At 42.5% G+C, this 12987-nt stretch overlaps 1 protein-coding gene across 3 annotated transcripts in view; it reads right to left on the reverse strand.

Annotated features, from left to right (window-relative positions):
- Positions 1–5852: 5852 nt before the first annotated feature.
- LOC142466840 (uncharacterized) overlaps positions 5853–12987 on the reverse strand; it is a 30835-nt gene continuing 23700 nt past the window's right edge. For all 3 annotated transcript variants that reach the window (XM_075572344.1, XM_075572345.1, XM_075572346.1), the window contains exons 2-3: positions 10453–10643; positions 5853–7674 (exon numbers count right to left, since the gene is read on the reverse strand). In XM_075572344.1, the coding sequence (XP_075428459.1) occupies positions 6230–7674; positions 10453–10643 (1636 nt within the window). In that variant the 3' untranslated portion in view covers positions 5853–6229. The remainder of the gene's footprint in view (positions 7675–10452; positions 10644–12987) is intronic.

Below are 12987 nucleotides of genomic sequence, written 5' to 3' on the forward strand. Positions count from 1 at the left end.
CTCTGTAGGAGTAGGGGCCAACAATGTTTCGAGGTAGGGCCAGTCTCAGCCAAGTAGAACAGGAGCAGGTAGCCAGGGAGCAACTCCCACTAGTAGGCTAGCCTCTTGATCCTGGATACGCAGTGTAACGTTCGCCGTCGGGTATCTCTTTGTATCCCCATGGATACACTTGATATTCCAAGGAGAGTCATGAGATAGTCTATTGCTTGGAATTAGGCCCTCTAGGATCAGGGTTTTTCCAGAGCCCGAGTCCAGCATGGCGTTTACTTTTGTCCCCTCCAGAGATGCTGGGACTAACCACGGATTGTGGTCCCCTCGGAGACAAGCTATGGCAGTGGTTCTGCCATATGAACAGTCCATTTCCTCATCTCCTGAGTCCGCAAACTCGGTCGTCCGCGGAAGCTCTCGACGGGGCTCGGTGTTTGGACCTCTCCGCTGTTGGATGGGGTCCTCCCTTCTGGTTGGTGGGGTTATCCTCTCCACCGGGTGGGTGACAGGAGTCCAGGTTCTCTGGGATAACTGTGGGTGGCGGCCTCTTTGAGTGATACAGTGGCCTCGGACCCAGGATGGGTATCTCTGCGGGAGTTTGTACCCTCCGTTGACTGGATCTCCCGAGCTGGCAGGTTGTAGACCCCTCTATTGTCTGCTCTCCTGCCTCTAATATCACCAGAAGCAACTGGTGTTTGCACCGGCCGTTCCCAGCTATCCTGTTGGGTGTCGTCGCCCAGGAAGTTTTCCACCAAGCGGACCGCTGAATCCAGGGAAAATGCAGCGTGTCTTTTTACCCAGGAGCGGGAGGAGGGGGGCAGTATCTGTATGAACTGCTCGAGCACAAACTGTTCAAGGATCTCTGCCTTGTCATGTTTTTCTGGTTGTATCCACCTGGCACATAAGTCTACTAAGTGGTGGGCTACGACCCGGGGTCTGTCTCGGTTTGTATATTTGACTGTCCGGAACCGCTGTCGGTAGGTCTCTGGCGTGAGGCCTAGGCGATCCAGAATAGCAGCCTTTAGTTTCTGATAGTCCATGGCCTCGTCCGCTGGAAGAGCCTGGTAGGCTGCCTGAGCTTCCCCTATGAGGAGTGGAGCCAGAGTCGTTACCCAGCGATCAACTGTCCAGCTGTGGGCCATGGCTACCCTTTCAAAAGTGAGGAGAAATGCCTCTGGGTCTTCGTTTGGCTTCATTTTAGGCAGCATCACCGGTGGGTTATTTGGAATCCCTGGTCTGCCTGGGGTTGGGCCTTCGACCAGCAGTTGGAGTAGCTTTTCCTCTCGCCGGGCCTGTTGCTCATCTTGCTGGGCTTGTCGCTCATCTTGCTGGGCTTGTCGCTCTGCTTGCTTCTCTGCTAGCTGGAGCTGTTGCTCAAGGAACTGAGAAAAAAAATTCTCCATTTTTTTCTTGTGTGGCCCTTCAGATACAGGGGCCGTCCGACATCCCACTTCTGATACCACCTGTGGCAGGACGGCCTGTAGCCGAGGTCAGGGAAAAGTCCACACGTATAGTTTCAGGATAAATAAAAACGTTCAGTGGCTTTATTTCTCCACAGTAACATAACATGCTGTCCCTTTAACAAAATAAATCCTGCTCCACTTTGGGAGAAAAACTGACTAATAACACAGCAGACCTATCTAGCAGGCTGGCTGGCTAAACCAGAACCAAACCATAAGGGTACTTTAACCAGTCAGTAAACAAATGAATATTCCTTACTTTAGTTGAAGTAGTCTTTGGTGAAATCCCTCTGGCTAAGGGTTCACGCAGCAGTGTGCTTCTCACTCTCTCTCTCTCTGGCAGCTAATGCCAGTCACATGATCCTTTATCTACCTTGCTGGCTCTCAGGTGTCAGCTAAAGAGTTCTGATTTCCTAACTTCCACCTGAGTTAACCCTTATGAGTGCTGGATGAAGCACTCAGACATATGTCTCCCAGGCGTAACTGATAGGAGTTGACTTCACTCTGTCACAGACGTTCTCTGAAGTTCCTCTCATTTGACGACGACAGGAAGTAGATGAGGGTCTCGGCGGTGACCGGCGTTTGGACCTCTCCCTTGCTGGAAGGACTGCTCCTTTCGTGGCACTTGGCAGTTGCATATGTAGGGGCCGTAGTTTCCCAGTTAGTCCGGTCTCCCTCTTTGGGCGTCCGCAAGTGCCGGTGAAGTCGGGTCCAAGACACTCGCCTGATCCTCGGCCCCAAGGAAGTTCTCAACGAGTCGGACAGCCAAATCTAGGGTATCAGCAGCATGGCGTTTTACCCAAGAGCGTGCGGAAGTGGTTATTACATGTAGGAATTGTTCCAACACAACTTGTTCAAGAACCGTCTCCTTAGTGTGTTGGGAACAAGAACAACCAGGCGCTTACCTTGAGTCTCAGAACAGTGCTTACAGTTAGAGACAAACCTTAGATCCCGTCTGCGTCAACCCCAGAGTAGGGACAATCCAGAGCCCTTAAACAAACATGGAAACGGAAAAAATGGGGGAGCATGTGATTAAGACACAATACAATACAGATGCAATCGATGTACTGCTAATATAGTGGTATGGGGGGCCAAGCTAATAAAATACTTACACCTTGTGTGAGCAAAAATCAAACAGGTTGGTATCTTTACAGGATACGTCCTGACCTCTCCAAACTCAGATGTGGAAAATCAATGGGGGTAAGTGGTTGCTAATACATATGTACTCACACGACCCAGTGTGAGTAAAAGCAGAGTTTCTGGTATCTTTGTGGTTTACACAACCCGTCCAAGCTTTTAAACTGGACCCAGCAGTACTCCGACCGGAAATCCCACTCCAGTTGCTTGGAGTCAGTGAGTGTCTCTCCCAGCACACAAAAACAAAACAGCTTCTTTTTAGCATATAAAACAGAAAATAAGTCCTGAGCGGGGTTTACCCCTTTCCCCAACAAGGGCTGTTTAGATTTCAGCGTAACAGTATAGCAAACAGTTCATCAAAAATGTATATTGAAGACAGACCTTATAGCAGTAATCCTACTTCAGCATTTCAGTACTCTCTCTGGTTCAGACGGGGCTGCATGTGTGTGCATGCAGCCTGGGGTTTTTAAAGCTCCTTGATGAGACAGCTGGGATCAGGCCAATTAACCAGACCTCCGAGCTGAAAGTTAACCTCGTCCCTGCTGCACTGCAGATTTAAACATAGGTCTGTCAGGCATAAAGGTGGTGACGTTCATTCACCCTGTCACAGTTTCAAATTGATAAACGGGGTTCAGTTGATAATAAGTAGTTTTTATTTCACATATATACAGTAATCATACTCATTCAAAAGTCTACAAGACTCTCTCTGCCAGGGAGTGTTCAGGCAGCAACCTTTATACATTTAATTTCCTGTGTTCAAAATGTGTTACTAGGCAGATTATACTAACCACTCCTTAATTCTTAAACCAATCATCTTACAGCTCATTAAACCTGGTTAGAACTGGCCTCAAAACAGCCATGAATAGATACCTGGTACACACTATCACAAGAATGTGGGCGTTACTTTAGGCACAGTCGTAAATCTACTTAGAAACAAAACACTCTCAGTCACACCACATACACATTTTTACTAACAAAATGGATACTAGACATAACAGACTTTACAAAATGGAAGCTGAACATCACTTTCAATCCTTCTCCAGAGACCACCCCCCCAGTCAATTCCAGTAATATATCAACAGTATCTTCATTTCAGCAATATTATTTCGTCAATCCCTCATTTTATACTTTTCGAAATCTTCAGTGAGAAATGTATAACTTTATTCTTGGCAAACACGGTATCCTTTCCTAGTAGAGGGTATTTCTTTATTGTAACCCTTGGTCCGGATCATCAATCTCTTGGAGTTTCACCCACTCCTTATCCATTCGCAGTTGTTTTTCCCTCTCCTGGTAAGAATGTATTTGTTGTTGGATCACATCAGGAGGGTATTATTGTACAAAAGAGATTTCTGTTTGTTCTTCATATATATCTTCTTGGAGGGGCATGGAGAAAATTACTTTAATGGTTAGATTGGTGATCAATCCTTTAACGCAAAAGATAACAATAATCATAACAACAAACACACATACACATATAATCAGCAACACACAAGTTTTGCTCCTAGTAATTTAAACCATGTGGCCAATTCCAAATTCCTGCTATAGAATACTTTTCAAGGAGTCTTCCAATTTAGACACTATTATTTTTATACCTAATATATCATGTGTAATATTAGCCGTATTGTTAGGTACATAGGTACCACATTCTTCTCCACCACTACACAAACATTTCTGCTCTTATAGTTACATTCGTTTCTAACTGTACCAAACTAAAAATAAAATCTCCTGCACAATACATAGTGTTATTACATTTGATATGTCTACATATATCATAGTCAAATTTGAGTACCTAGATTTGGGTAATCTGAACAAACAACATTTTCCCACATTTTATCTCTCTGATCTTTCATTTGATATAAATATATATATGCATCTTCTGAATAGATATACTGTACTATACTGAAAAATCTATCTAACTATAACATATAAAACCATTGCTAGTTCAGCTCTTCTATAGAAATGGTTATAAACACATTAAATCTTGATATATCCCTTAACATAGATATAGATATATAGCTCACTCCTCCTCCTGCGACACTTAAAAATACATATATAGATATAACTAAATATAATATTGTTACTAAGGCCATCCTATATACTAAATCTAATAACACATTTCTCTCCTCTGCTATCTTCCAATATCCTAACACACATAGATATAATAGAATATGGAACCCTTTTCATCTCTATACCCCTTACATTTGGTTACCAGATAAAAAATAATAATAATAATAATACAAATAACCCCTAATAATAACCAAACCAGGATCCACTGATCTATTTAGTAATTTCCAGTCAGAATCCTAAACTATATGTTAGTATCTAAAATATAAAACATAAAAAATATAAGGTTAGTATACAATAATTCAGCTATAATAAATATATAAAAATGTAAACTTCTTATTATTTTGATTCTTCAACCATAAAAAACTGGTATAAGTGTATTTTAGTTCTTTTAAAGACTTGTGTAAATGTCTTTTGGTTCTTTAAAAAAACTTGTTTAAATTTCTTTTGGTTCTTTAAAAACTTGTGTAGGTGTCTTTGATAGAGGAAACCACTTTACAATGAGTCACATGGAAGGTGAGCTTTGCATCTGTTGTAACAATACTCGATACAGGCCCTTCCAGCGAGGCTGTAATACAGTGTTTTCTTTTAAAAATATAACCATCATCCAATCTCCAAACTCGTGTAGATACACTTTCAGATTCTTGTATAGAAACTGTATAACTTTGACCTGTAACTTTAACCTGTGTATAGAGAATACAAGTGAAGGAAAAAGTGCGCTACTAGAATCTAATATACATAGTTAACCCTCAACTAACCATGGCAGGGAAGCGAAGCCAGAACCAATAAGTGACGATCCCTTGACCAGCCCTGAAGATGCCTGTATTTGACTTCAGCTGGGCAGCAAATTTAAATTCCCAGGTTTTTCCCCCCCTCACAATTGGTGGGATAGACTCTGGTCACAGCATCAGTCCCTTGTGTGGGTCACCGTCCTCCCAGTCAAACTGTGACATTGTGGCTTTCTCCAGTGCAATTGTAGCTTTCCTGCCTGGATGTGTAGCCCTTTAAATCTGGTCACTTCTGCACGTGATTCTTTGTTTTGTTGCAAAGGCATTTGCAGGAACTGTATGCAGGCAAAAGCACAAAAATTTAACAGGCGGTCTCTGGGGCCCCTTTGAAATTCAAGGGCCACCTCTCATCCCACTTCAAACAACATATGTAAGAGATGTTTGCAGAAGTACATATAATGAAGACCAATTAGGGTGAAATTATATCTTGGCTTTATTGAGCCTGTTCCTTTATCCAGTCAAAACATACAAAAACAACAAAATAACAAACCCCTATCCCTTTGAAACGGCTAACTTATTTCCCAATACCCTATCTGCAGGACTGGAGGGATTTTTCCCATTACCAGCCTATCTCCACAAAGTCTCAGGAAGTACCTTAAGCAGGTGGCCTCCCATGTCAGCCTCTGTCAGGTTCCTGGGTTCTCTGTGTCCAGGAAATATAGGTCTCTGGGTGTCTTGATCTCAGCACAGTCTTTGTGCAGGCTTCTCTGCGATAACCGACTAAATCCCTTCCCACATACATACGGTCTCTCCCCTGTGTGTCCCCTTGTGGTGTTCAAATGTGAAAAACGACTAAATCCTTTCCCACATACATGGGGTGTCACCCCTGTGTGTCCTCTTGTGTGTGTTCAGGCTGCATGACACACTAAATCCCTTTCCACATTCCCCACATACATGCGGTTTCTCCCCTGTGTGTGTCCTCATGTGTCTGATCAGGCTGGAAAAGTCACAAAATCCCTTCCCACATTCCCCACATACATGCGGTCTCTCCCCTGTGTGTGTCCTCTTGTGTATGTTCAGATGTGATAACCGACTAAATACCTTCCCACATTCCCCACATACATGCGGTCTCTCCCCTGTGTGTGTCCTCTTGTGTGTGTTCAGATGTGATAACTGACTAAATCCTTTCCCACATTCACCACATATATGAGGTCTCACCCCTGTGTGTGTCCTCATGTGTGTGTTCAGGCTGGATACATCACTAAATCCCTTCCAGCATTCCCCACATACATGCGGTCTCTCCCCTGAGTGTGTCCTCTTGTGTGTGTTCAGATGTGAAAGCCGACTAAATCCCTTCCCACATTCCCCACATACATGCGGTCTCTCCCCTGTGTGTGTCCTCTTGTGTGTGTTCAGATGTGATAACTGACTAAACCCTTTCCCACATTCCCCACATATATGCGGTCTCTCCCCTGTGTGTATCCTCATGTGTGTGTTCAGGCTGGATACATCACTAAATCCTTTCCCACATTCCCCACATACATGCGGTTTCTCCCCTGTGTGTGTCCTCCTATGCGTGTTCAAATGTGGTAACCGACTAAATCCCTTCCCACATTCCCCACATACATGCGGTCTCTCCCCTGTGTGTGTCCTCTTGTGTGTCCTCAGGCTGGATAAGTCACTAAATCCCTTCCCACATTCCCCACATACATACGGTCTCTCCCCTGTGTGTGTCCTCTTGTGTGTGTTCAGATGTGATAACTGACTAAATCCTTTCCCACATTCCCCACATACATGCGGTCTCTCTCCTGTGTGTGTCCTCTTGTGTGTCCTCAGGCTGGATAAGTCACTAAATCTCTTCCCACATTCTCCACATACATACGGTCTCTCCCCTGTGTGTGTCCTCTTGTGTGTGTTCAGATGTGATAACTGACTAAATCCCTTCCCACATTCCCCACATACATGTGGTCTCTCCCCTTTGTTTGTCCTCTTCTGTAGGTTCTGGCCTGGTAACCAAGTCCGACTTTTCCCACTTTGTCCAAGATCTTTTCCTGTGGCAGCTGCTAATATAAATCTTTTGGAATGAGAAGCAGTTACGTTGTTTATTAATTGCGTTGACTGGTTGAAAGATGCATTTTCTGTCATATTTATTGGAATGTTGCAAGATTGTTCTGTCCTTATCGTTTCCATATACTCATTTGGGTGTTTGAACTTCAAATGTTTGAGGAGGTAATACTGACTGCTAAAAGCAACCTTGCAATGTTGGCATGGGTGGATTATTGGTGCTTTGCTTTGTACTAGATGAGATAAAAAAGTTACTGTTACACAAACTGTTTTACAAAAGCTCATGAAGGAGAGGTAAGTTGGCATATCCCAAAAAGTTCAGGATGAAATAAACTGTAGATGTACATTGTAAAAATGAAGGGTTTAGCACAACATGTGCAGCATTAGGGCCGGGAGAATAGATGTAGTGGATCATACATTTAAAGTGGATAATAATATTTAACGATTTAAAAGGAAATCTAACTAAAGAAATCGCACTAGCTGCAAAACACCAAGTGGCAGAAATCTTTTCAAATCCTTTGATAGTAAGCCGATAGTTTCAGTTGTGAAGGTATAATTAAAAATGTTTGTACAATGAATAGAATACGTGTCTCATTAGAAGCTCACATATCAGTCACCGGGTGTTCCCGTTACCGCACCATGTACCAGGTCTCTAATAGTTATAGGATGACCCAAATATCTGTTACATCTCCATTGTTAAAGCAGGAACCAAATGCCCAATTATTGTATTTGACATCACAGATGTAATTCAGACTTTATTAAGCTATACCAATATCATCCAGTGAATTCTAGAACTGTGTTGATTTTTTAATTAAATTGTTTAAAGTTTTTTTTAGGGAATAAAGAGTGTGTACTTGTGTTACTGATTCTCCACCATACAAACATTGCATTTTATTAAACACATATACATATAAACAGTGGTCGACAAACCCAGTCACCAACTCACCAGGTGCGATCGGATATTGGCTGGCGGCGTGACGCGGGTTGGAGCTGCCAGGACTTTTTTATTTTTGGCGCTGAGCAGCCAAGCCGCTTCCTCCATTCTCACACAAATATGAGAATGGAGGAACAGCTGATTCGAATCTCTAATAAGACAAATTGTCACCATATAAAATTATATCCATGAGAATAATGTCCCATATGTAGAGTTAGTTGGTTAATTCAATGGTAGATGCAATTAGTAGAGCTTTATGTTGTTTTAATCAGTACAAAACTGGGGTAGATGGTGTTCTTCTTGAATTTTATTATAAAATAGTAACCAACATTTTGGTATTAAATATTATATATTTTTTCTCCATCCTATCTCATCCTTTTGCGCCTAGGTTATCTACGCCAAATATATATAAATATATATATACATATATATTATACATACATATATATACATATATATATATACATACATGCACACACAATGCAAAATCATGGAATGTGATTCCCACCCTTTAAGGTCACATCAAAGCACCCAAAAAAGGGCATTCATCACAAATCCCTTATTTACCTTAGCGGTTAGCTACTGAGGTAATGAAGGGGGGGTTATTAATGTTTTCTAATATTGTTGATGTATATATTTATTACTGGGTTACCATTTATTGCCAATGTGGATATCTGGGCCTCCCATTGAGAGAGCCTAGTTATTCACAGTGATAATCAATGGTTTCATGTGTAAAATGTATTTTGAATGTTCTTTTTTGTTTTGTTTAAAACATGTATATATTTTTTGTTAATGTTTAAAACCACATTTGTCTAATAGGGATATTGGGCATTAGTCTAGAAGGGGGGCAGAGGTAAGGAATGTGGGTGATAGTGGTAGTTGCCCTGAGAAGGGTGGTTAGGCTTCCCGTGGGGGGGGGGGGGGGGCATAGGGGTGGTGGTGAGAGGGGTTAACCCATTAATTACCTTAGTGACTACAATGGCAATGCTTTACTGGCCACTAACTGGGTCAACAGGGTTAGCTAATGTATTCTTTTAATAAAGTATTAACCCCTTTGATGCCTCTGGTATACCTTGTTAAACACAGGCATGAAACGGGTTAATGTTATTTTGATCATAGGTTTCTGTAATAATAGACATTACAGAAGCCTATGATAGAAATTTAAACCCAATGTGGTATGTAACACATTATTAAAGGTCGCGTTAGTTCAGATATCGTGAGATTGGCCAAAAAATCACACCCAGTAAATTATTACTACCACAATCTTGATTAATATCACCTTAAAATTGTGGTAATAACACCCTTTAGTTTATTATTTCCCCGGGTGTGATATCAACCCCACTTTAACAGAATTTGATGTATCTGGGCCGTAGTGTTTTGTTTATGTTTGCGGGACAAACCAAGAACTAACTATACTTTACTAGCCACTAAGGTGTCAAAGGGGGGTAGGCAGTGTAATGTAATGTTTAAATTATTCCCTTTGTGGTCAGCTAGTCATGGAAACTGATGACTAGTTGACCCGTGGATTACTAAAGAGTTAACATGTACTGTAATGTATTTTAATAACTATTTTATCATCTATTCCATGTTGGTTTAGCTTATCTGGCCTATGTATATAATGGGCAGTATATTGGCCATTATATACATAGGAAAGACAGGACTAACGCCAGCCTGGAGTAGGTGATATAATATTTGCGGTATTTCTGCCGTTGATCCCATTACGATAAATATCGAAACTTGATGTATGGCGGTTTTTACTTGAAAATTAGGTATTGTGTCTGTTTTTTTTATCAGATCCGATGCTTTTAACAGGTCCGATAACAAGTGCTTTATTTTTGGCGCTGCAACGCTGATTCATTGCACGGTAATAATAAGGCACTTTTTTATGGGCGGTAATTCAGCATTTTTGGTTACCGCAGCTTGATGTATCCGGCCCTTTGACTCTAGTCAAGTTTAGTGATATTAAGTTATAGTTGACCCATAATGGTGTATGCAGATCTATCAATATTTGCAATTTAACATCAGTAATAAGATAATAGAGATGTAAAAACCACACAACACACATATTCCTGATTACCTGGTGTTGGCGCGTTACTTTTCCACAGCGTACCCCACTTGATACCAAGCTCTTTCCCATAGTCATCTCCATACCAGAGCAGGAGCTGTGTGTGTGGAGGAAGGTCTGTACAGGTTCTGTAGTAGATTTCCCCGTCATACTGAAACGCCACGAGGTTCTGTTCTTCCTCGTTTCTCGCACAATTTACAAACCTAAAATTGGGACAGTTAGTGAGGTCTCAAAGTAATGTCTATTTTATAAACGAAGAGCTGAAAAAAGATACAAGATGTTAATAATGTGACTTGTCTTTTCTTTCTTCTCTACAGTTTTTGAGGTGAACAGAAGTTAATGGAGAGCAATGTATATACAATGGCTCACTTGTATGTACCACAGTTTGAAAGGAATGGGAGTCACAGGCCACACTTGTAATTAAAAAGTCCCAGACACGATTACACAAGTGCCACAAATGTGAGTTTTCTTCAGGTGAAATTAAACAGAAAGTGGGGTTGACAAGGAGGTGGGTGTAACAAGGTGATGTAGCAGGAATGTGTTCCATTAGCAACCTGAGCGTATAACAGGCCATGGTTGATTTGGAAACTGGACTATAGAAAAAGCCTTGAGCCAAAGTCTAATGAGGTAACAATGTCGGTTTGGGCTTGAATAAGAAAACTAAAACTAAAAAAAGTGGAACCAGCCTCTAAGTAAAGTGTAACATTAAGCTCAAGTGCAGGGTCATGAACATATATGATCAAATACAGAAATGCAGCTTAAAGCGTAAAAGGAGTCAGTATGAAAAAGTTTCATGCCAAGTACACCTGAGGAAGGCAGGCATGGCCTTGATGTCTCTGATTTAGAGAAGGAGGGCATCATACTAATAAAGCAGGAGAATAAAAAGGTGAGAGTGCACATGAAGTTTTACCTCCATCCTTTTTCCTATCGTCTCCTCAGCACTAATTGTCTGACCATTGTTTGAACAGGCCGAGTAAGGCTACATACGGGCAGCAATGGTGCTGAACAAGGCTGGGAGGAGAATACAGGAGTGAGGGGAGAGGTGCAAAGAGCTGCAGTGATCACGTGCTCATTGCCATTTACTTGAGTGGTTGTTACAGTGCATGTGAGGCTATTGCACTTTAGTGAATCTAGTGTTGTTAAACAGAGAAGGCAAAGTGGATAAGGAAAAATAACCACCTGCTGATCAGTACCTGGGAGGCAAATAAAGGAAGTGGGAGGAAGGGGGATACAGCATTTTATCTTTTGTGGGTATAAAGTATATGTTGATCCCTATATCGCCTATATTCCTCTATGCTAATCATTGTGGAAGAACTACAGTGATGGTGAAACTATAAGAATATGTCAGCTTAGTATGAGGATAAGTATAAAGTGACTAACACAACCCTGCCTTACAGCATAGACCAGGTTACTCGGCAACAGAAGAATACACAGAGGAATCGGGATGCTGGGCATGGATGCTGGATGTGGGGACGTCATATACACGCGAGAGCGTCGCGAGAATATGCAAATTTACCTCAAGATATCGGATCACTAGGCAACAGAGGGAGCAGGACGCCCGGCACGGACGCCAACCATGATGACGTCACGCACTCGCGAGAACATTGCGGGAACATGCAATGTCTGCAGGGAAACACTTGGGCATGACGGAGCCCTAGGAAGGATCCCTGATGACGCTGCCACGTGACCGGAGTGATGTTGCAAACAGAAGGAGACGAACGGCGCTGGATGGTGACGAAACTGAGGATTAACGAGGGACATCTGGTGATGGGTCTATTTATTCGGACATTTTGGACTTTTTACTTTATGCCATTTACTCTTGAAAAAGGCCTGGTGTGGCCGAAACGTCGATCTATTGGCAATAAATCTGCATTAACATAAATCCACAGTGCCTTGCTTCTACCTACGGATACAGAACAACAGCAATAGAAACAGTAAGAGAAACCATGTGAGACGGGAAACTCTTCTCTTGAGGGGGTATTGGGGAAATAGTTTAACAAGCTTTTTGGGGGATAAATTAAATGAATATTTCTGTTTCTTCAGTAGTTGCGGGAGGTTTCGCAAGGAATTGGAAAGACAGTAAGTGATGGTAATGGTCACAGAGTAATAGTCTGGAGAATATAGATGTGGCATTAGCTGCCCAGTAATCTACGTAATGTAGTGTAGGTCAGCGGTGCGCAAACGGGGGTGGGGGACGCACCAAATTATTTAGGGGGGGCGCAGGCTGTGCGGCGAAACCTGGGGGCGGGCAGAGCAGTGCATGGGCGTCCAAGCAGCTGACAAGCTCCGTGCTGCTGCTCCCTGTGCTTGCAGCGGGGGCGGGGCTTCTCTCGGCACACAGACACAAGCCCTCCTTATCTTCCTGTCTGTTTACTCGCTCCAGTGTTCAGCAGCATGGGGGACCGGAGCATGCAGTACAGTAATAGTACTTTCACCTGGGGGGGGAGGAGTGTGTTGTGATATGTGTGTGTGTTGTCTGTGTTGGTTGTAATTGAGTGTGTGGTGTGTTGTGATGTGTGTGTTGTCTGTGTTGGTTGTGATTGTGTT

This window comes from Ascaphus truei, chromosome 15 (genome assembly GCF_040206685.1).
Source record: "Ascaphus truei isolate aAscTru1 chromosome 15, aAscTru1.hap1, whole genome shotgun sequence".
NCBI classification, from domain to species: domain Eukaryota; kingdom Metazoa; phylum Chordata; class Amphibia; order Anura; family Ascaphidae; genus Ascaphus; species Ascaphus truei.